Source organism: Oryzias latipes, chromosome 2 (genome assembly GCF_053564925.1).
Source record: "Oryzias latipes strain Hd-rR chromosome 2, Olatipes_Hd-rR_3.1".
Lineage (NCBI taxonomy): Eukaryota > Metazoa > Chordata > Actinopteri > Beloniformes > Adrianichthyidae > Oryzias > Oryzias latipes.
The window spans coordinates 43,585,636-43,610,174 of NC_136238.1; the positions used below are offsets into that span (position 1 = coordinate 43,585,636).

The 24,539-nt window shown below is 41.8% G+C and overlaps 1 protein-coding gene and 2 long non-coding RNA genes across 3 annotated transcripts in view; 2 read left to right on the forward strand and 1 right to left on the reverse strand.

Annotated features, from left to right (window-relative positions):
• LOC144988934 (uncharacterized) overlaps positions 1-13,304 on the forward strand; it is a 135,788-nt gene extending 122,484 nt beyond the window's left edge. The window contains exon 3 of the long non-coding RNA XR_013653031.1: positions 9,175-13,304. This is a non-coding gene — a long non-coding RNA (uncharacterized LOC144988934). The remainder of the gene's footprint in view (positions 1-9,174) is intronic.
• A 3,865-nt stretch (positions 13,305-17,169) lies between these two features.
• On the forward strand, positions 17,170-24,222 carry LOC144988932 (uncharacterized). The gene is made up of 3 exons (XR_013653029.1): positions 17,170-18,399; positions 21,766-21,922; positions 22,869-24,222. It is a non-coding gene; the product is annotated as an uncharacterized LOC144988932 (long non-coding RNA).
• LOC144988904 (uncharacterized) overlaps positions 21,365-24,539 on the reverse strand; it is a 126,473-nt gene continuing 123,298 nt past the window's right edge. Inside the window, exon 3 of the mRNA XM_078940229.1 lies at positions 21,365-21,522. Within this exon, the coding sequence (XP_078796355.1) occupies positions 21,425-21,522 (98 nt within the window). The 3' untranslated portion in view covers positions 21,365-21,424. The remainder of the gene's footprint in view (positions 21,523-24,539) is intronic.

Genomic DNA, 24,539 nt, shown 5'->3' on the forward strand with positions numbered 1-24,539 from the left:
AGGTCGTTTCGAAAACACGCCATGAAAGGAAAAATGGCCATTACTCAGCCATGCATAATCTAATCTGATCCAAAATTGATGTGCATGATTGTAGTCTGACTCTGAACACATCTGCAGTGGAAGAATCCGGAACAGGTGTAGTGCCACCTGCTGGCAACAGGAAATGACATATTTGACTTGGAGCATCACTGCTCAAAGTAGGATAAGCCGACACACCTCAAATCTTTCTAATAAAATCATAAAAAATGGAACACAAAATGTAAAACCCAAATTAGAAATTGCAATTTTAAAAAGATACATTTTTCAGCAGCTTTTCAAAAACCATCACATTACTCTTCTGTGGATGAAACAAAGAAGTCCAGAACAATGTAGCCACTTCTCCGAAGTCTATGTCACCTTCAGTTTTAAACAAAGTCTGTGAAAATCCACCATACATTGGTCACATGTATTCAGAGACCTGCTAAAAGTGCACAATTGTAAAAGCTCTTTTATATAGACAACTGTTTGTTTGCTTGGAGCTCTAAATATAAAAAAATGATTTTCTATCACTTAGACACAGATGGAGAACCATATCAACTTGATTAGTAACAGGGTGGCATGTTTAGGTTTACTTAGGTAAAAACTTACATCACAAGACAACATGAAGCTGTTCATCACATATTTTACCTAAACATGTAAACATATGCTTGGCTCTGCGGTTAGGAAATTATATTTGGGAATCTCTTCATACCAGGAGCGAGCCTGGCCATTGGAACATCGCCACAGTGCCCATCCAGACTGGGATAGCAACAGAGTCCACTTCATAGCCGTGAGGCTGCTGTGTTTAACTCCAGCTGTCCCAGCAAGGGAGACAACTGCAGCAACAACCACCGACCAAGCCGGCAAGCCCTGGCAGAAAAGATCCCCACAAGAAACACTGGTTCAGTCAAGCTAGTCAAAAAAATATATAGTTTTGCCATTGTCTTGCAGCTCGCAGATCAAGTGGTTTAGTTTCCCAGTAATGTCAGTCAAAAATGCAAGTTCAGATTCACCATATTCATATTCACCATATTCAGCAGACATCTCCTCCAATAGCACCTTAAAAATCCAGTTCTGTTTTGCTTTGCAGCTGAGGTTGTATATGATTTTCACAATAGGAGTCATTATGTGTCCAGAGCCAATCACTTCTGCACATATGGCCTAATGGTGAATGACGCATCAGTAATGCAGACATTTTGGAAAGTCTGGGTCAGCTTTACAGCTTACAGTGAGTGATGAAACCTGTTTGTCTATTGATCATAGCAGGAGCCTCGTCTGCAGACACTGCTACTGGCTTTTCTAATGGTACCTTTTTCTGCACAAAAACTCCTTCACCGTGTTATACATTTCAACTCCTCTTGTAGTTGTCTGTTGGGGCAGATGTGTCAGGAGTTCTTCTCTTGTGGAAACCAAAGGCTATGCTGTACTGTTGCCTTCCACAGACTCATCACACTGGACGTTAACCCACCTGCACTTTGCAAGATCCCGGTCCAGCTAATTGGCCAAGTTATCAGACATAGCTAACACACATCTAGACATTGTAGTGGAAATTGAATGAGTTCTTCTGTTCTCATCCTTAGGGACAGTGATAGCAATTATCATCATTGCTCGTTTCTTAATCTGATAAAAACCTTCTTCTCCTTGATGAGAAAATGAACAGGTCTAAACGAGGCTTAGTTTTAAGAATTTTATTCATGCTATATGCAAAAGTCTTTGTCCCTTAAGGCAACAGATTACAGCCCCCCCCCCCCCCCCCCCGCCCCACAGGCTGCTGTCATATTAACATTAACTTTGAGCTCCAGAATGGACAAGAAAAAATGACGAGAATGGCTTGAGCAGGGCGCTGCTCACGGGGCGGTCGCCCGTGTCAGGCGGTCGCACGTGCTCGGGCCCGCTAAATGCTACTTGTAGCTTTAATTTTCTGTTGCTTTCTGTTTCTGCAGCATTTAGCCCAGTGTCCTGTGTATCCACATAGGTGACATATATCATTAAAAGCAGGACATTGTCGTGGCTTATGATCTGATCCACATCTTTGACACAGCCTTCCTCTTCCTTTGATAATAGCATCCACTCTTTCCTTTTGCTCTGTTTTGCATACCTCAAGTTGGTGAAGTTGGAGATTTCCCGCTGTGAGAGCTTCATGTTTTCGTCCTTCAGTCAGGACTTCAGCCAGAGAACAACCTTGAGGCTTGCTGTAGAGCTCATTTCTGAAAGCTTCATGCGGCGTGCTGGCTATGATCAGCTCAATCAGGCGTTCATGGAGTTCTTCATCTGTGAATTGACATTTTAGTGCAAGAGTTCTTGCTCTGTTTATAAAATCATCAATACTCTCGCCTGCTTTCTGTCTATATTGCATAAGATGCAGTCTGTGAATTCTGAAGTTGACATCCAACTTTAATTGTCCTTCAAAAAACTTCCACAGATTTGCCGGGACTTTCTTTTCAGCTGCACTTAGGCCGCTAGCATTTAGCCTCTTTAGCCCCTCATCCCCGATGCCTCGGCATATTTTTCTGGCTTGTTTTACTTCATCTGAGATCTCCTCATCCTCTAGGTACAGGCACATCTTTTGCTTGAACAATGAAATTGCCTCACCCAGATCCGGGTCGGACCAGTTCATAGTAGGAAGATGCGACGCCATCACGAACCAGCAGGCTACACGTGCAGTTAGCTAGCAGCAGCACGTCACTTATCCACGGACAAGTTGTCGCTTCTGTTCGCGTCGGGGAAATTCTTCTCCTCTCTCGTCTTTTTTTTTTTTCAATCTCTGTTTTCCGCTGCCACCATGAAGTGTTATTGTATCAATGAAGACCAACAATAACTTGTAGAGGGACCTCGCACTTTATTCACTTCCAACTTCTTAGCCATACATGAAGAACTAAGGCTCAGGTAAAAAAGCAAACTCTGTATCACTCCGCGTAGGGAACTATATTCATAGTATGTGAGACATATCACAACAGTAGACAAGCAGCGTCTGCTTAAAGCCTGTGGTTCTCCAGAAAAACATGAACATTTAAACATACATCGCATGCAGCTTTTCCCCAAACGTTTTGTTCACAAAGATGTTTACTTTTAGATGCACTCTAAGTTCTTCATGGATTTTATCTCTGGTCATTTATTTTGAAAGCAGTTTATGTCTTAAATAACTTAAAGGAAAGTTCCTACTAGCTACTTGATTTTATTTTTCTGTGGGAATATATTTTTGTTTACACCACATTTGCACTAAATGGTGTCATTTATTTTTAGCAAAGACACTATAATTTGTTCACAGAATTAATATCTGATTCACAGCTATTTCTTTTTAATTAAGCAATGGCAATGGGTTTATTTTTCTAAAGTTAATACGAGTGTGTCTGGCAGCTACTTGACTTATTCATTTTTTATCCTGTTTACAGCAATTTTGTACTAAATAATGGCTGCTGTTCATGTTCACTATTGTTTAAACCAAATTTTACAGAAATTTCCAAATGAAAATTGTCATTGTTTGTCAAAGACAGAGTATTACTGATTTCAGCAATTTTACACAAAAGTCTGTTATTCATTACATCAAATAGGACACAAGTTGTTTATTATCATGGTGTTTAAAAAATAAATGGGGAAATATTTTCCAAAAAACTGTTTTTCAAGTTCTTTTTTCTTAAAGTTTGATATATCGTGAGTTGTTAGAGACGAGATCTTGAGCTTATCACGTTATCATGAACAATGTATCGCAAATCGTATCGTATCGTGAGGTACCCAGTGATTCCCAGCCCTAGAGCAGACTGTCATGGAAATAAAGCATCTTAGCCACATTAAAGCTCTTCATCCATTGTCAGGCTGCCTCATCATCATCACTTATTGTTTTTGGAAAGAATTGCCCCCCCCCCCCCCCCCCCCCCTTATTATTGAAACAGCTTTCAGGCTCCTGAACCGTTTAAAAGTTCTGGAGAAGCTACGTTAATGTCAAAAATAAACACAACTTTATTTACTCAATCATACTTTTAGGACCTTTTTGGTCAAAGTACATTTATTCCATTTTAATTGTTATATTGAAAAATATTTGTCGATTCAACCGTTCAAAATGACACCCATCTGGAACAACCCAGACATCCTCATAAACAAAAAAATGATACACTTTCCAGCTTGGCAAGCAGGGGGCGTAACACTACTAGAGCACTTAATTATTGATAAAAATTCATAACACCCCAAGAACTAAAAGACAAACATGGAATAAATAACTTCTTGGAATATCAGCAACTTCAATCTATTATTACTAAAACGTTTAAATGCAAAGACTTGACTTAAAGCTACCAGAAGCAGTTACCTCTCTGATTAATTTCTCAATGAATAAAAATCTCTCCAAAATATACAAACTTTTATGTAATTTAGATAACAATATTTCACTTCCGACAACAAAATGGGATGCAGATTTGAGCATCAGCACAGATGAAAGCTTTTGGTCAGAACTTTGTCTAAACACCTTTAAACTGACAAAAAGTCCAAATCTGCAGCTAATGCATTTCAAAACTCTTCACAGAATTTACTACACTGGACAGAGGATGTTCAAGATGGGTCTCAGTAACTCAGACATTTGTCAGCACTGTGACAGTAATCTACCCGATAATTACATGCATGCACTATGGTTCTGCACGCCTGTCCAGGCTCTCTGGCAGCAGGTATGTGCCGATCTATCAGTCTGGCTTAAGGTTTCAATCACAGCTTCACCGTCACTTTGTGTGCTTGGTGACATGAGTGCCATCGATGTAGAAGGAGGATTAGGCTCTATCGTTTTCATAACTCTTTGTATTGCTAAAAAAACGAATTTAATAAACTGGAAAAACAAGAAAAATATAAATATAAGTCAACACAGAAATCTGCTGCTTGATCATTTTAGCTTGGAAAAGATGTCAGCCCAAAGTTCAAGTAACTTTGAAAGAATTCAGTCTCTCTGGTCTCCCATAGCTAACTCCATGACTTAGGGGGTGGGGGGGCCTGGTCGTCACTAGCTGCGTTTACATGGGCAAAAGGAATCGGAAAGAACGCCTGCCCCGATCAGACTCGCTTGGATCAACATTTCTTTCCGATGGAGATAGGTGGGTTATACCGATCGTTTATCTGATGGTTGTTCATGTGAACGGTTCATTCCGATCGTGGGTCACTTCTGCTCTGGGTTACGTCATGCATAGATGGTGTTTCGCTGAGAGAAAGCTTTGGAGCGCATATGGGACCGACCAGCTGCTCTGCAGAGGCTCCGTGAAGAGCGCCGCTCCGCTCTCGCCCCACTTGCGCTTCACCTCTCTTACAGCCCTCACGAGGGGGATACGGGGAAAGAGCGCCTCGTTCCCTCCAACGCTCACTCAGTCCACTGGCACCCGAGTGAGCAGAGCAGCTGGATTAATAACTTTCTGTCTGAGGGGAGGAGGATGCTTTGTTACGTGTGCGTTTTGTTGTTTTGTTATGTGTGGGAGAATTCAGACTCTCTGGGTTGGCGGCTGCAGGACCCGGGAGGAACCGCCAGCACACACAGTGGCTTTGGGGCGGTGTGTGTGAACTTTTCGGAGCCGAAATAAATGTCGCTCAGTCCTTAGAAACTGTTCAAACAATCACGTGGATTTGTGTTTCCAGTTGTGTCCCGACAAAATAAAGGCTGATGTTATTTCCACATATTTTCGTTCAGCCAGGATGCAGATTGCAGCGTTTCTTGCATGGTCCTGGATTTTGTTTCCTGGGAAATGTTTTTAGATCAGTTAGTGAGGGCGATTTCCCACGGCACACTTGACCATCTCCCAAGGTACACTAGTGTGCCGCGGCACACTGGTTGAAAAACACTGGTTTAGAGTTTCTCAGATCTGTGTAGCAGCACCTCCGCCTTTGGCGATCTGGCTGCCGGTCTGATAACAAAGCTAGTCCCGGGAAAGTTTCGACGAACCATGGTGCATCCAAAGGAGGACCGCAGGAAGCGGAAATGCTGCTACATAGTCCTCAGAACGTCTACGTTTGATAGTTTCAGCATTGTATAGTGTAAATGCAAAAGTTCCGATGTGGGTCACTTTTAAAATATGATTTAAGCAGGTCATCAAGAAAATCGGATATAGTCCGAAAATTGGATTTGGGCATTTAGACCTGCAGTGTAAATGCAGCCATAAAGACTTCAAGGTAGCGGACCTGGTTTCGGTGTATAGCCCGAAAAGGAAAAAGGCAAAGAAAAGGATTCTAAGTTGGACTATCACTGGGGGGGGGGGACCTACTAAGATGGTAGAAAATCTAGCAGAACTGGTCTACAGGGTCGGGCTCTCAGCTGGGGGAAGAAGTGTGGCCCTTCAAAGGGAATGGTTGGCCACTTCCAGGGGTGATGCACAGCAGCATATCAGGGGGCCTTAATCCTCTACAGACCTGAGAGCTACACCCCCTTATTCTGGGGATTAGGGTTGGGCGATGTCCCCTAATTTGGCCGTTGACGATGTTTGCTGTCAACCATCGGGATGGACGATGACATCGTCGGGGGGGGGGGGGGGTATTTTTTACATTTTTCGTTCTTATATAACTGCTATTCGTTATTTTGCTTTTTTCATTTTATTTCCCAACTAATGGTTAATCCGCGATGATCCAGTATAAACTGAGGGAAGTGACTTTAACAGAAAAAGTAACAAGCAAAATAGAAAAGAAGTGGTCCGCTCCTGCACTTAACTAGCGAAGTGGACCGGCGGAGGGCGAATTTTCAGCTTTATGTTTGATGGGAAGGGGGGGGGGGGGGGGTACATGAGCGGTATGTGTGGGAGATTTAAGACTGCGATCCGTCCCGCAGCTCTAGGGGTACGAGCTATCAAACTCAGAACCGGGTCTAAACGTGTGTCTGAGCACAGTTCGGATCGTCAGCAGACACACAGCGGTTTGAGCTTCAAAGCAGAAATTTCGCTCAGTCCTTAGAAAACATTCAATCAATCACGTGGATTTGTGTTTCCAGTCGTGTCCCGACTAAATAAAGGCTGATGTTACTCACAGGATGCAGCGCCACCCAAAGCTAATGTTGTTAGCCCGTGTTAGCATACTGCTAATCCTGGCTTCGTTCAGAAAAAGCACTGACCACACGGATTAAAATTCAAATGATGAGCGAACAGGTGTTTCATAATAACCGTAACATTATTAAAAGCACGTTTAGAAGATCGTCTCGTATTTTACCGAGCTGACATGTCAATGTATATAGCTGCTCGCCGCTGTTATCGTTTTGTATTGAATTGTTACCTTCAATAAAGTTTGGAAAAAAAGCCGCTCGGCGGAAGTTGTATCCTCTTCCGGTTTTCAAACTGCGCATGTGCGAATACTGCGCGTGTGCGAATGATTTATTCCGACCGAAATTGTGACCTTAGTGAACGTTTTTATATTCTGAAAACATTTTTCTGGGCCCATGTACACGGTTGGATTCTAATCCGACCATTGATCCCATCAAGATATTTTGTACATGTGACCGCGGCTTATGATGTCGACGCGCAACGTGGCGGGGGCGTGGCATCACGATGGTGGTCTCTCCATCGGGATGTCAGTCACCCATCACGATGGACGATGATATCGTCCATCGGCACAACCCTACTGGGGATGTTGCCCCACTACTAGGGTTGGGCGATGTCCCCTAATTTGGCCGTTGACGATGTTTGCTGTCAACCATCGGGATGGACGATGACATCGTCGGGGGGGGGAGGGTATTTTTACATTTTTCGTTCTTATATAACTGCTATTCGTTATTTTGCTTTTTTCATTTTATTTCCCAACTAATGGTTAATCCGCGATGATCCAGTATAAACTGAGGGAAGTGACTTTAACAGAAAAAGTAACAAACAAAATATAAAAGAAGTGTAGTCCACTCCCGCACTTGCCTTGGCGAAGTGGACCTGCGGAGTGCGGATTTACAGCTTTGTGTTTGATGGAAAGGGGGGGGGGTACATGAGCGATATGTGTGGGAGATTTAAGACTGCGATCCGTCCCGCAGCTCTAGGGGTACTGCATACCGAACTCAGAACCGGGTCTAAACGTGTGTGTCTGAGCACAGCTCGGATCGTCAGCAGACACACAGCGGTTTGAGCTTCAAAGCAGAAATGTCGCTCAGTCCTTAGAAAACATTCAAACAATCACGTGGATTTGTGTTTCCAGTCGTGTCCCGACTAAATAAAGGCTGATGTTATTCCCAGCATGCAGCGCCACCCAAAGCTAATGTTGTTAGCCCGTGTTAGCATACTGCTAATCCTGGCTTCGTTCAGAAAAAGCACTGACCACACGGATTAAATTCAAATGATGAGCGAACAGGTGTTTCATAATAACCGTAACATTATTATTAAGCACGTTTAGAAGATCATCTCGTATTTTACCGAGCTGACATGTCAATATATATAGCCGCTCGGCGCTGTTATCGTTTTGTATTGAATTGATACGTTCAATAAAGTTTGGAAAAAAAGCCGCTCGGCGGAAGTTGTATACCCTTCCGGTTTTCAAACTGCGCATGTGCGAATACTGCGCATGTGCGAATGATTTATTCCGACCGAAATTGTGACCTTAGTGAACGTTTTTATATTCTGAAAACATTTTTCTGGGCCCATCTACACGGTTGGATTCTAATCCGACCATTGATCCCATCAAGATATGTTGTACATGTAACCGCGGCTTATGGTGTCGACGCGCAACGTGGCGGGGGCGTGGCATCAAGATGGTGGTCTCTCCATCGGGATGTCAGTCACCCATCACGATGGACGATGATATCGTCCATCGGCACAACCTTACCCACTACCTCTCCATCTTCACCCCCACTGTAGCATTAGCAGGTGGTCTCAGGACTTCTCCTAAATCAGGAGAGTGTTGTTGGGCGGATGGAGAGGTGAGATGATATAACGGGTGTGTTGGGAGAGTGGAAAGAAAGGAATAAAGAGATAGAAGCATTGATAGAAGTTGTCTTGTTACTCTGTTGTATCTGTCGTGGTTGTTGCCTACAGCAACTGTTAAGACTTCATAAAAAACCTGTAGTTTTAGAGTATTATGTCCAACAGGATGTAAAAAACTCTTCTTCATCTGTGATGATTGATATGAAACTGATCTGTTTCAATCATGATCTTAAAAATCTGGTTAAAATCTGTTTGGTTCCTGGACCTCCAGCTGCATCACTGCTCCTGAACACACTTTTCTGTCTGATTGCAGGTTGAGGAAATGCAGTTTGTCAGAGATCAGCTGTGAAGCTCTGGGCTCAGCTCTGAAGAAAAACCCGTCTAATCTGACAGAACTGGACCTGAGCGGAAACCAGAACCTGCAGGATTCAGGATTTCTTTATCTGTGGGGTTTTCTGGAAAATCCAAACTACAGACTGCAGACTCTGAGGTCAGTAAAGAAGCTGAACTCCCTGAAGGATGAGAAGAACGGATCAGGTGAAGAACTTTCTGATGTTTCACTGGAAGATTTTCTGTCTACGGCCGTGTTTGAAACAATTCAATTTTATTTGTGTAGCCCAAATTCACAACAACAGTCGTCTCAATGGGCTTCGTATCTGTAATTGAAAAAGTGAAACATGAATTGAAAAAGGATTATGAATACATAGAATTAAATAGGAAAATACTAAATTGACTAAACTAAACTGGACATCCCTGCCCTTAGACACCCTTTCTCCGTAAGGAAAAACTCCAAAAAAAAAAAACAACAACAACCGGATTGTGGAAATAAACGAAGAAACCTCAGGGGTGTCCACATGAAGGAGGGATCCTCCCCCAGGACGGACAGGCGATTTACCAGAACTCATAGAGAAGAATTAACTTATCTAAATCTACATCTACATATATAAAGTCCAGCAGACGAGCTTCATCCAGATGGAGTTGAGGGGGCAGTCATGGGCGCGAGTCGAGCCAGAGACAGGAACCACAGCCAGGTGTAGGAGAGGGAGCAGAGACGAGGTAAACGGTCAGGAACAGGAGCACGGATGAGCCAACTGGAGTCTGGAAGCACTCCCACCCCCCAGGAGGGGAGAGGAATAGAGGGACAATACATGAATCACTGCACCAAACACAGGCATGGAGAACAAAATGATAAATTATGATCAAGAATAGAGGAGAGGAAGGGTAGAAGTAGAAGAGAAAAGAGGACAGAACCCCAGAGCACCACAGTTACCCCAGCTTCAACTTCTAGCAGCCTTTTAAAAGTAATAGTTATTATTAAGTTTAATTTAAACAAATTAACATTAAGTTAAATAATCTCTGAATACTAACTAGTCTGACAATAAGCCTGTCTGATCTTAGCAATATTCCACAGGTGAAAAAAGGCAGTTCTACACGCCTGAGATATGTGAGCCTTAAATGATAAATCCTGGTCAAATAAAACCCCAAGGTTTCTAACTGTGGAATTGGGGGCTATACTTATGCCATCCAGGGAGACTATCTGAGCAGACAGAGCATCTCTGAGGTTTTTAGGACCAAGTATAATGACCTCAGTTTTTTCTGGGTTCAAGAGGAGGTAATTAATTGTCATCCAGGTCTTGATGTCACTGATGCAGGCATTCAGTTTCTCTATCTGGTCATTCTGGTCAGGCTTCATGGATAAATACAACTGCGTATCGTCGGCATAACAATGGAAATTAATGCTGTGTTTCCTGATTATGTTTCCTAGGGGTAGCATATAAAGCGTAAACAGGATCGGTCCCAAGACTGAGCCCTGTGGGACTCCATAGTTGACTGGAGTGCACTGAGAGGAGTGGCCATTTACATTAACGAACTGATACCTATGGGACAGATAGGATTTAAACCACTGGAGAGCAGATCCTCTGATCCCTATGTCCTGCTCTAGTCTATGGAGTAAAATACCGTGGTCGATAGTGTCAAAGGCTGCACTGAGGTCCAACAGGACAAGAATAGAAAGTAGACCCTTTTCTGAGGCCAATAACAAGTCATTAGAGACTCTAACTAGTGCAGTTTCCGTACTGTGGTGGGGTCTAAACCCCGACTGAAAGTCTTCAAAGTGGCTGTTGTCCTGTAGGTGGCAGTAAAGCTGCTTAACTACAACTCTTTCTAGGATTTTAGAAATAAAGGGCAGGTTTGATATCGGTCTATAGTTGGCCAAGATGCTAGGATCCAAACTGGGCTTTTTCAGAAGAGGTTTAACAACTGCATATTTAAAAGACTGTGGTACGTAACCCGTTTCCAGAGAGGCATTTATCATTGTTAATATGGGATCATTAATTAGGGGAAAAGTTTCTTTAAAAAGTCTAGTGGGAATTGGGTCTAACAGACACGTTGAGGATTTGGAGGACGTAATAATTGATGTTATTTCCGCTTGATCCACAGCAGTGAAGCAGTCTAATGTTACAGAGGTTTCTATGGATGCCTCCATTTCTACCACTTCAGCCTGTTCTGGGCTGATAGTAGGAATAACTTGATTTAACTTATGTCTAATATTTGAGATTTTACTATTGAAAAATGTAAGAAAATCATCAGAGCTGAGAGAAACAGGAACATGTGGTTCTACTGAGCTCTGACTGCAAGTTAATTTAGCAATAGTGCTAAAAAGAAATCTTGGATTATTTCCATTCTCTGATATTAAGGTTGAATAGTACTGGCTTCTAGCTCTACGCAGAGCTTTTTTATCATTTAATAGGCTATGTTTCCAGATATCCAGAGACTGCTCTGAACCGGAGCGGCGCCATTTTCTTTCCAACTTACGGGTTTCTTGTTTAAGAGAACGAGTTTCAGCGTTAAACCACGGTGCTACTCGGTTTTGTCTGACGAACTTAGGTTTCAAGGGGGCAACAACATGGAGTGTACTCCTGAGGGCTTGTAAGGCATCATTAACAAAGTGGTCATTTATACTAGGACTGATACTATGGGAGCTGGACTCAGAGTAGTTTCTCAGAATGTCACTAAGTACTGGCTGAACTGTGTGTTTAAACTCAGACACAGAACGGTCAGTTAAGGTTCTTCTAAGCTGTTTCTTATTCACTGGGGCAGTAGCATGTTCTAGGACATTCTTGGACATTTCATTATGTTTCATTATTCAATATGTTTCTGCACAGGATCTGAATCCTGATATTGATGGCTGCCTGAAGTTTGAGGAGAGAAAGGTCAACTCCAAATTCTTGTTATGTTCACAAATGTTTGCAAGTTTAATTTAGTTTAATTATTCATTGATTTTTAAATATACATTTTAGGCATGATTTTTTTCCCATAGCCCCTCTTGAGTATTATTGGGATTGCTTCAGTGTCAGATGTAAAATATTATGTTTTTTTTAAGTGAAATTAATTTTGTTTGAGATTCATTGGCCTCTGTGAATAAATTTGTAGTAATTATAATAAAAATAATTATTATAATAATGAATTTTATTTATATGGCGCCTTTCAAGACACACAAGGTTTTTTTTATTTTGATTTCAAATGGTTTATTTCAAGCAATTAAGTAGAAATAATACACAAAAGCAATATAATCATCAGTTGTACATTCATACAGTAACTAATCATACTTAGGATAATTAGACATATTAATAAATATTGCTTGAAAGGGAGTGGAAGGAAGCGAACTTATATAATCCCACCCCGTTATACTGTAACCATTTTATTACATGATTTATCAATATCCGGTTCCTAGGTTTTATCAGACAGAATTAAAAATCATAAGATATCGATAAAGCACATGCCAAAGATGAATTACTTAAGTATTACGTCAAAAATAACTATTTTAGAAATCAACATGGCAAATGCAGATCAGTCATCTGAAATATATGCAGATTAAGTTACTTATAAAAGTCATTCATATGAATAAAACATAATACTATATCAGTAAAGTAGACACAACACTGTTTCAGGAATTATCATAGCAAAATTTCATCAAGTATCAAAAGTTAAAAACATGTGCAAAATTATGCTACATTAGGAAAGATTTTTGAATCAATTTATCAATTTTTGGAGCAAGTGAAGTAATATCATTAAAAGTCAATCAATTTAACACTTTTCAATAAGTGATTAATCATTTGTTTTACTTTTTTAAATATTTTATTGTATTTTTATTTTTATTTTTTTATAATAAAGTAATGCTGTAAGGGAAAAATAAAAAGGGTCCATAAACTGTTGATTGTCCAAGGTTGGTATTTCTTCTTTTACTGATAACAGCCGATCTTCTGGGTTCAAAACAGTTAATAGTTCTCTTCCATGTTATGTCTGCAGACATTAGATTCAGGTCCATATCCTTCTTCAGCTGATATCAGCTGCGGTGAAAGTTGAGGTCAAGTTGTCTGCAGGTCAGAACTCTGCTGTTATTCAGGTGACGTCAGACATATAAGGTCACCTTTAGATACAAAACAATTAAATGCAATTAAAAGAATGAAGAATTAGCTGAAAAAAAACATTAATTAGGGTGGATATTTTTGTCTGAAAAGGTGGGTTTTGAGTCAATGATCCGTAGACCTGAGTGAAGTGAGTTCCAGAGCTGAGGGGCAGAGTGGCTGAATGCTCTGACCCCCATGGAGATGAGCCGAGTGGTGGGTGCAACAAGCTAGAGTGAGGAGGCAGACCTGAGGCAGCGGGTGGGAGTGGAAACATGGATGAGGTCAGACAGATATGGAGGGACGAGGTTATGGAGGGCTTTGAAGGTCAGAATAAGGATTTTGTAGGTATATCACTAAAATCTAAAAAGATAAGAATCAAAGCCACACCCCCTTGGAGAACTGAGGAAATTAAACAATTGAAGAGATGCTGTAGATCTGCCAAAAGACTTCAGAGAAAAATACAAACTTGAAATAAATTATCAACTATAGAACCAACTAAACGTATATAATCAAACAGTAAAACAGACCAGGGGCCTGTTTCACAAAGGAGGTTCAACCAACTCTGAGGTCAAACCTGAACTCTGAGTTGGTCAATCGAGAGATTGTAAACTCTGAGTTTTCTGTTTCAGAGCAGCTGATCCGCGTTAGATCAATCAACTCTGAGTGGACTGATTCGGAGGTGAGCGTGAGCACCGCGTCTATAAGAAGCCATTATCAATGGAGCGCAGATATCACGAGTCACCATGGCAACCGTGAAAAAAAGAGGTCTGTGTATTTTTCTCCAGCTGAACTTGACGTGCTGCTGCAGAGTTAGAGTGAATATGAGCACATATTCCAGAAGAAAAGCAACACTGCTGCATCTGCAAAACAGAGACAGTTAGCGTGGAAAACATAGCTGCTCAAGTTAATGCCTAAGTTTGCATTTAAATCATTGTCATAAAATATTGACTGTAATAACTTTTTAAATAGCGTAAGGAGTGAAATAAAAAATGGCGATATTTAGGTGTACTTTTGAAGTGTTATTCCTGGTGTAAATGCATGAAATGCTGCATAGTGTACAGAACCAATCTGGGGGGAAATGCATTTAACGTCGGTAATGTTTAGAGGACTTTTTTGTTAACCTTCCCCTCTTGCAAACGTTGGTCAGTTTAATATTAATACATGCAATTGTGTTTTTAAAGGTGAACTTTTGTCTACTGTTGAACCTTTCGCTGCGCAAAGACTTCTCCTTTCTTTTCTCTCGTCTTTCTGACCGTGGTCAAAAGCGCAGGGGAGATTTCCTTCAGGGCCGAAGGGAATTCTCCTTCGGGGTTCACTTCCCGTTGGAAACCCTCAACCTCCAGAGCGGATTAAGAATGACTCCAAAACAGTTATTCTGGGAATGACACCTTCTCCGTCCTCCTCATCCATGCTCACCCCCCCCCCCCCCCACCACCACCACCACCATCTGCACCTGCACTCGCCCCTCCCCTTGTCTCTCGTGGATCGCACCCCGCTCAGCACACACACGCTGCAACACTACCCTTGTATTGATCAAGTGGTATAGGTTTATATGGGATTAAGAAAGTAAGCAGTGCTAGCAAATTGTGTTTCCAAAAAGTAATTGTTACATTAATCTAATTCAATGTCCCTGATTTCATTTTCATGTAGATGCAATCATGCAGGAATTAAAAGAACATGGCAGCAGCTAAAAATGAAGTATAAATATATTTGACATATGAAACATCTACATAGCAAGACCTAATGTTGTTTTCATTTTATATATGTGATTGACTGCAACGAAAAACGGTAACGCTCAAACAAAAACTTATGGGGAAATGACAAAACATCGAGTCGAGGTCTCAAAATCCTCGCACGACGTAAATATAATTCTCTATGAATTAATGCAGCCTCCTCGTCTATTGGGTCCTCCAAAAAAGGACAAGCCATTCTTGTCACTTAGACCGTCTCTGTGTGACGGAAATGTGGGCAATGAAGGTTGAAGCGAAATATACCGCTTCGTCTTTAAAAAGGGGAGGGGACCGGCAGAAACCTTGAGTTTAGAGGATAAAACCTGCTCCCGACCAGGTTAGGTTCACAGCATAAGTAACCATGGACACTGACTCAGAGTATAAGTTACCTCTCTTTCAGAAACGGGTTTGACTTACTCTGCTTTCTCTGGTTTAACAAACCTCTGATTCTGAAACGGAAAACCCAGGGTTTCCCTGATTTCAGGGTTAATGCACTCAGAGTTTACACTTAACCTCCTTTCTGAAACAGGCCCCTGATGTCTAGGACAGTTTATTTATATTTTGTATCCCCCTGCTTTTTGCAACACTATATCCAACTCTGAAATTGTTGTTTTCTTATGTTATACTTTTCCCTGATTTCTCTATGATTATGAATATAAATAGGTTTATGTTTGCATACTGATAAGAATTTTTCTTCTTTTTGCTTCCTTCCCGATTATAGTATTCTCTTTTGTATTCGCCATATTTTGTAATTTTTATGTAAATGTTCTGGTATTGTTTTGTATTGTGTTCTATAAATAAATAAATAAAAAAAAAAAAAAAAAAGTTGGAGCAGGAGCTGAACATTGTCGCCCCCTGCTGGTGGAAACAGCTCATTACAAGCGTGGAGACGCAGAAAAGCTCCGATTGGTTCTTCTTGATCAATGATGTCAAATGTTCTGGATGACAAAAATCCCATTCAGTTGATGTAAAAACCCTCATCAGACATGAAAACAACCGCTATTCCTGCTGTTTCTGACCGTTTTCATGGTCTGCAGGTCTGACAGCAACAATCTCAAATGTTGGACTGAACCATTTGAATCCTGGAGAAAAGACCACTGAACATTTCATATTTGTCTCTGATTCTTCCATCATAATTGAATAAAAACTAGATCTGAAACCAGATTCAAATCTATTTAGTCTTTGAGTTTCATGGATTTCAGCTTCATCTGTTCTGGTTCCAGAATTCTGACTTTTTTATCATCAGCTGAGTGAACAGATCAGAGCTGAGGCCCTCTAGTGGTGGACAGATGTTACTGTTCCAACAGGAGGTGGATGACTAGGAGGGGGCAGGACAGGCCTGGGGTCAGAGGGCGGGGCCATCCAGGAATCAGACCCCCCCGGGGAAAGGCTCTACCACGTGGTTTCATTTCCTGTCATGAATAATTGCTAAAAATGGACTTTAGGACTTTGCTGAAACAGGAATGACATCAATTCAATGATTTCAGCAAATTCAGCACTTAGGCTCTGCCTCTCCTTTCTGCTGTTTATGATCGTCCACCGCTGAGGGGGGGTGTGAAACAGCTGAAGGTCAAATCTGCTGTGAAGAAGTTTGGTTTAGTCCAGACGTGTTGGACAGCCGCCACAGCTGCTGGTGGTGTTCCAGGTGATGAGAATCTTCTTCACTGATGAAGACTGTTCAGTGTTTCTGGATGTGACACTGAAGGAGGAGACATTGTCTGAGTGGACTGTTGGTTTGTTGGAACCTGAAATGGATTTTTGTAACGAGTCATGAAGTAAAAATACGTGTGAATGAATCAGATCAGGTTATCTCTGTCCTGAGGTTATTATTAAACTCTGACAGTCCACTTGAATCTGAACGTGAGATTTTACTTCCATGACATTTTTGGATCAAAACCCCCTTCATTGCTGCCTCCAGAAAAAGCAGCAAACAGACTGAGAGGAAGACACATTCCTCATCTACTGTCATCAGTTCAGATTCATCAACAGAAGCTGACAGTTTCACAGAGAGGACTCAGACCCTGCTGACCTGGGACTGACTGTGGAAAAACCACAGAAAAGGATCCTTTGCGTCAGTGGGGGGGGGGGGGGGGTCACGACTCCCCGTGGAAAACAACAGAGCAGATGAGAGAAAACCTCCTCCAGAAAGCAGCTCCACACTCAGACTGAGTTTATAGAGGCTGACAGGACTGAGGTTCTGCCACAACAGTTGATAAAAGAGGATATCCCATGATGCACTGGGATCCTTTTCAGTGTAGATTCATCAGCCTCTTTTATTTCATGTTTGTGGTTTTTTCTCTTCATTAATCTGTAATTTGAAAATCTGGAGTTCAAAATGTTTTTTTCTCAGCTTCAGGAAGCGACACAGAAATCTGACACGTTTTTCTGCAGCTGGAGATCCTAAATGTGTCAGGATGGAGGTCAGACATCTTTGATGTTAAATCAGGGATTATTTTGAATGTTTTAGATGAATTTCTTTGTGGATGTTCTGTGCTCCAGCACTTCTCTTTGTCCTTCTTGCTTCACCTCAGAACTGCTGCTCCATATCCTCAGACAATGAAGAAAACTGAATTTTATATTAATTAAGTCAAACCATTATGATCTAAACCAATCAAAGCTGCTGCTGTTAAGATGCTGACAGAAATGTTCTCCATCCTGCAGGTTCACCTCAGGTTCCTCTCCTCTCTTTCCCTCGTTTGCTATTTTTTTCTGTGTAATTTTTTTTTTTTTCAATCAAGAAATCGTTATCAAATTATTTTCCAAATGTTCTTCTGTCTCTAGATTAAAACGGTACTGAGTGTAGAAAGAAGAACAGGACTTTTCTGTCACTCTGGATTCAGGTCAGAATGTGGGGATTTCAGGTTTTTGTTGGGACTTTGTGGAAAGAGTTGAGTCATTTTTGAAAAACTTTCATCATCTGTGTATATTTGTACAAACATGAGCTCTAAAAAGAAAACTGGAGGGATTTTAAGGCAACAGAGAAAAAGGTTTGATGAACTTCTGCTCCCACAGTCGATGCAGCAGAGACAGAAACTGAAGTCTTCACCACATCACCATAGCTGGATTCCAGAGCGCTTTATCAAAGCGCCTTCAGCCCGTTTGGACTCTGGCGCTCCACGCGCTGATGAATAGTGGCGTCTGGAGGAAGTGCGGCTGCACAGAAAAAAGTCCATTCTAGAGGCCACTCTGACGTCATCACCATCAAAGACAGCGTTACCTAGCAACCATACCAAGACCATAGCAGCTATAGAGGGAAACCCAACAAACCATCAACGGCTGTTAAAGCAGTCAGACGTTTGTTCTGCAGCTCAGCAAAAATCTCTGCTTTAGGTTTTGGGGAGAAAAACAAAGGAAAACACACAGAGAAGGATTCTGCAAAGGAAATCCCAAGTTCTATTGGTAAGTCAGCGTCCTGGAAACATGCTTTGTTGGTTCTGAAGTGGCATGAATGCAGACTTAGATTGGTTTGTTTCCTTGGATTCTTCAGATGGATTCAAGCTGGAAATGTTGTCAGCATAAAGCAAGTTTGGACTAAACTAAAGCAGAAAGTGGCTTTGAAGACGGTCAGGAGAAATGAGGGCTTTTTTCAGGAATTCTGGGAAGAGGAGGACTTCTCCAAACAACCAGAATCTAGGAGGAGGTTTTTTCAGCATTCAGATCAGGATTTAGCATGAGCTTCAATCCCATTTTGGTTCAATCCAAATGTTTACCGTCATATTCAGGAGTTCAACTCTGAAAGCCACCATGACATCAGAGACATTAAAGACCCTGTTACCTAGCAACCAAACACAACAAACTGTAGACTATTCAAACTGGACATTTTGGGCCAACAATTCTTTTCTAACTCAAGTTTGTATGAAAAATCCAAATGATGGAAACAGATTGTGTAAAGGAAATGAGGATCTATTGGTGAGTCACAGTCCTGGAAACATGAGTTGTGCTCTGATGAAGACGCCTGATCCAAATGTGGATTTTTGAAATGTTCTTCATGAGATTCAAACTGATTGAAGCTTTGAATTAAAGGTGTCAACACATTTCTGCATTGGATTCATTCTGTTTGTGGTATTTCCCTATAGTGGATTGTAAGAATAGGAACAAAAACAGCAACAACCAAATAATCCTCCTCCCCTTAAAACATGCATTTGACTCTGAACAAGTCTAAACCAAATCCAAGCAAAGACCAGCGCTGAGCTCCTCTGAAGGTCCAGACACAGAGAGGCCCAGAGTGACCCCCATTTCTCCAGTGGCTGACTCCGCCCCTTAGGACGTCCCCCTGTGTGGATCAGTGGTCAGTGGGTTGGAACCTGCTGCAAATGCAGGCTCTGGTTCTAACTGCTGGATCAGAAGTGGAATGGGAGCTGTAGTGGTGTGTCTGCAGCTGGATGTGGAACACATGAGGGAGGGGTCAAAGGTCAATGTTGTCAGTCTATTCTCCAACAATGCTCCAACATCTTCAAAGGTTTCTGGTCCCAAATCCAGAGTGGAGCTGGTAGGACGTGATCATTTCAGCCTCAGATTTGGGATCTGTCATCTCTCTGCCACCGTGACACCGAGTGATGAGTTCAGGCTCCAAAGCGGCCCCATCGCTGGCTTTAGGGACTATTCCAAAAGCTTTCAATGATGGCGGGGAATGAACATTAGGAACAGATGACGGCTTGAAATGTCTGCTGTTGGTTTCTGATCCAGACAGAAATTCAATCAAATGTCTGTGAATCCAGGATTTCCTTAGAATCTTTGACTCTAGATTCAGATCCATCTGCTTCAAAGGATGAAACTGCAGCTAAAAGTCTTTCAAAAGTCCAAATCCTCAAAGATGAAACAGAAAGTTCCTAGAAAGTCAAATGAAAAACAATCAGATTGTCTTAGATAAACCCGTTTGGAAGTTAAAGCATAGAAACAAAGAAAGTTCCAAAAGCTAAAAGCCTGAAATCAAGAAAAGTCCAAAGAAAAACAGAAATCCCACATTTGGATCAGTAAAGACATGAATTCTCCAGAAAGATCCAGAAACAGCTCTGAGCAGCAGCCATGAAGGGACTGAGAACAGACGGACATCAAAGCAGAATCCAAGCAGCACCTTCATCCTGATGAAGCTCCGCCCTCTGACCTTCAGCAGTCATCTCCAGGCTCCGCCCCCAGTCTGTGACGGCTGGATGATGCTGTCCTCCACCTGCAGCTGGACCTGGATGTTCTCTCAGACCATGTGGCCTCATGGATCAGAAGGTTGAGGGTTCAAGTCCCTTCATGGTTGAAGTCAGACAGAAAGTGAAGAAGAGGGAACATTCAGAGCAGTTTCTGTGCTGTTTGCTTCCTCATGAGTCCCGTCTAGATCAGGTCTGGATCCCAGTCAGAAAGGGATCAGGAAATCTGCAGATCAAACCTTCATTTACTGAAATGGAAAACATCAACTGACTTTCTACAGATTCTACTTCCATTCATCAAACTCCAACAGGAAGAAGATTTACAATCAATCAAATCTGTTGATTTCCTGACAAACCTTGTTTACTCTTCCTGTTTGAATGTTTGATTGTTTTCAAACATGAAGAGAGTTTTTTTCCTGTTTTTAGCTTGAAATTTCTGTAGAAATGTAAAGGTTCATTCAGAATTCCCCAGTGGCCTCATGTTGGAGGAGGGGCTTCATGCTGGGGGCGGAGCTTGAACACACACCGCTTCCTGGAAGCCAAACTCAGGCTAAGTGGAGGAAAAGTTGGGATTTGTGGTGTTTGTAAAGATCTGGAATGGTTTCCTCCCACAAAAAGGCCTTTTTCTAGTTTCCTGCAGATGAATTCTTTTCCTGCTGGGAGTTCTCATCTGGGTTTGCAGATTCTTAGTTGGAGGAAAACTTGGAGCAAATTCTTCCCAGAAAAAGGATTTTCTCTGGAGTGAATTGACATGAACAGAGTGAGTTTGGACTGAAAGCAGCAACAGGGAGGAGATGTTAGAGCTTCATCAGAAAACAGCTTTCTGGAGGAGTTGGAAGACGTCAACAGTCACAGTGATGGTGAGGAGGAGGAGCTAAAGATGGAGGAGCAGCAGGAGGAGGTTCTTCACTGAAGGAGAGCACAAGTCCAGCTTGTCAGTGCTTTGCTGATTGGCTAGTTGGATGTGTTCTTTGATGAGCTTTTCAATCTGACGTCTGCTTGGAGGACTGTTTTCATCCTTTTGGATGATTCCACTATTTGAACCAGACCTGGAACTAGAAGAGACTCAATGAGAACAGAAAGACAAGAAAGGATCCGAACCAAACTCTTCTTCTGTCTGACTTCAACCATGAAGGGACTTGAACCCTCAACCTTCTGATCCATGAGGCCACATGGTCTGAGAGAACATCCAGGTCCAGCTGCAGGTGGAGGACACCATCCTCCAGCTGGAGTGGATGAAGGAGCTGCTTGGATTCTGCTTTGATGTCTGTCCGTCCTCAGTCCCTTCATGGCTGCTGCTTCTCTTTCTCTGATGTTCCTGCAGGATGAAGCTCTGACAAACTGTTGAAGATGCTGGAAAACGCAGAGTCTCTTCTTTCTGCAGCTTTTGATAACAGAAACATAAAACACAGAAACAAGTTTTATTGGGAATCAAGTTTGTTTAGTCTTTTATGTTGTAAAAGTTTTATTTTGCCTGTCTCTCAAACCTAAAGTACTTGTTGTTCACACTTCTTGTGTTGCTGAAGATCTCATTGTCAACCATTTGATGTATGCTGACCACAACCTAACGTGTATGTATTTTTTGATTTGCTGTGTTATCTGTCTGTACAATGATCCATCCAATCAGAGATGAGTGGGCGTGTCCTCAGAGGAACGATGGAGTCATCGTTTCAGTGACGTCAGAGAGAGTCAGACGTTGGTGAGGAGCGGAGCTGAGGCTGAAAGCTTGGAGCTACGATGGTTTTCATCAACTTTCTGTTTAAAATTGTGGAAACTGATGTCATGTAAGTAATTATTTTTCTAGATGTTTTAAACTGATCGTTTTTATTACAATATGCAGCTAAATGCTAATTGTTACTAGCTTTAGCATGTAGTGTAACGTGTTGGGTTAGTCTGTCTCTATGTAGCTAAAAACGACCTTAAACAAATGTTCAAAGTTCTAAAGGGGACTTTCATTAAATGGACCATAGATCAGTCTTTTCTGGACTCTGTGGTAGACCGAGCACACCGACCCACACCGAGCTGCTGTCTGAGCCCATTCCAACCCCCCCACCTCAGAGATTCCCGCCTCCTCTTCATCCTCTTCCTCCTCTTCCTCTGCTGTACAGTCAGAGTTTGTCTGCAGAACATTTTCTTTCTCCAACTGTTGTCCTGAATATCAGCTAGGTGAGGACTGCAGGTTTGATTTCCTGCTTGCTCAAAGTGAAAGGAGCTCTTCAGTTTTTGGACACGACGTAGCAGAGCATCGATTAGCCTGTTAACACTTTAAGCCTTTTAACTGTATGTGTGGGGGTTAATTAAAAACAAAAGACAAAAGAAATTCAAATAATGTTTCAATTCCAACTATTTTTAGTAGGAAAATTCTGGAGACATCACCTGTTTCTAGTATTTTCTTTCTAATCAATGCAGTGATTTTTGTATTTCCTGTTTATCCCTAAAACCAAAGGGTTATCATCTAGTCCATGGGATGATGGTTGTTCCATCTGTGCTTTTAGTTGCTGGAATCCATTCTCACCCAAAAACCTGAATCTAATGGAAGCAAGTCTTTGACAGATGAAACCAGGAGAAAAATGGTTGACATACTGATGCTGACATGACAGAGAAGAACGGCTCATTGATCATTATGGATTAGTAGACTCAGTGTATGATTGACATGTCATTCTCATCTTTAACAAATGCAGCTCAGACATTTCTATACACACTAAGAATGTGTATGTTTTTCTATTGCAGGACGTCACCACCCAGACATGTGATAGAAATGTCTGCCAGGGGAATTGTGAGCTTCTTTCCCGTCTGAGTGACCCTTTCTGCAGGACCATAAGGTTATGTAAGTCACACCAAGAATGAGGACATTAAAGGTTTATTAAGACGTTTGACCTATAAAAGGTATTTTTCAAAAGTTAAATAGATAAAAAAGTAACACATGCTTTGCACGCCAAGTTTCTTCACGTTGTGAATGTGGAACTACAAATGAGATGTTCACTGTCCTACCAGGACCATCACTATGAACATGTGGGACAGAGGGGGGGTGATCTGATCTCTATTTCCATGTTAGTGTGAGGTCACCGCTGCTGCTCAAAGGTTGGAGCATCGCCTTCTTTGGGAGCCCGGTTCCTTTTCTGCAGAACTGAAACGGAACGTCCCATCAGAACCAGCTGATGCTACCGGTTGGTGTGACGTCTGGCTCCTCGGATGATGAGCTGGTAACCTCTGAGGTCCAGGAGCCTGGTCCTGTTCCTGCTGCTGGTACGTTAAAGTTCCCCAGCATCAGAGGATCGTTTCACCAGGGCAGTGAGCTGTTTGTGGAGGAACAGGAAGTCATTTTTAGTGAGCCTGAGCAGGAAATTTTCTATTTTAACCCTTTAAATCTGCATGTCTGCCAGGCTCTGTGCTCAATGTTAAATATTGAGTTCCAAAATTTTAATGCCCCACCTGCTCCTCCCATTGGTTTGTTAGGGCCCCCCTGCACCAACCAAAGAATCATTGGAGATGGAAATTGTTACTTTAGGGCCATCTCTCAGGCTGTGAGCGGATCCCAAAACAGCCACAGAAAAATCTGGTCAGCCGTTGTAAAACAATTAGAAACAAATCCACATCTGTACAGCTGGGTAATTGGGCGTGAGTTCTCCTCTGTGGCTGAGTACATAACCAAATCTAGAATGCGTTTCGTTAGTGTTTGGGCCACAGACGTAGAAATTCAAGCCACAGCTGATCTATTAGGAGTAAATGTTTTTGTCTTGAACCATGTCATGAGGAATGTTAAAGTCAAAAGAGAAACAAAATATAGAGAGGATTCCGCTCACAGGACCATGATGAAAACTCTTAGCATACAAAAAAACATCTGTAAATCTTTTGGTTTGGTGACATAAATTAATCCTCGAATTTCTATTTTTTTTAATTTCTTTGTTTAATTTTTTATTTCTGTGTTTGCTTAGTTTGGTTTTTACTTCTATTTCTGTTAATAGTTAAAATTTCAGAAGGTCAAAACAAATTTATTTTGTATTCAGACTTGTATTGTTATAAATGTTGTATTTTTGTATTGTATTCTGCAAATGTTCAATGAAAATCAGACTATGACACTGAATGTAACGACATTTCCAAATGTGTGTAGATTTCTGTTCCAGTAGCATCAGCTGAGTCAGAGCTGCTATGGAGGAAGAAATGAAGTCACTGATAGACAGCAAGACTTTCAGCCTCACTAAGTTACCTGCAGGCAGGAGAGCGGGGGGGGGGGGGGGGGGGGGTCTATGCTGTTAAAACTGATGCTGATGGAGGTGATGAATATAAAGCATGATTTGTGGCTAAAGGCTATAACCAAAAAGAAGGGACAGATTTCAGTGAGTTTTCACCCACTGCAGACATGACAAGAGTGATGCAGGAAGCAGCACAGGAAGGTTCAAT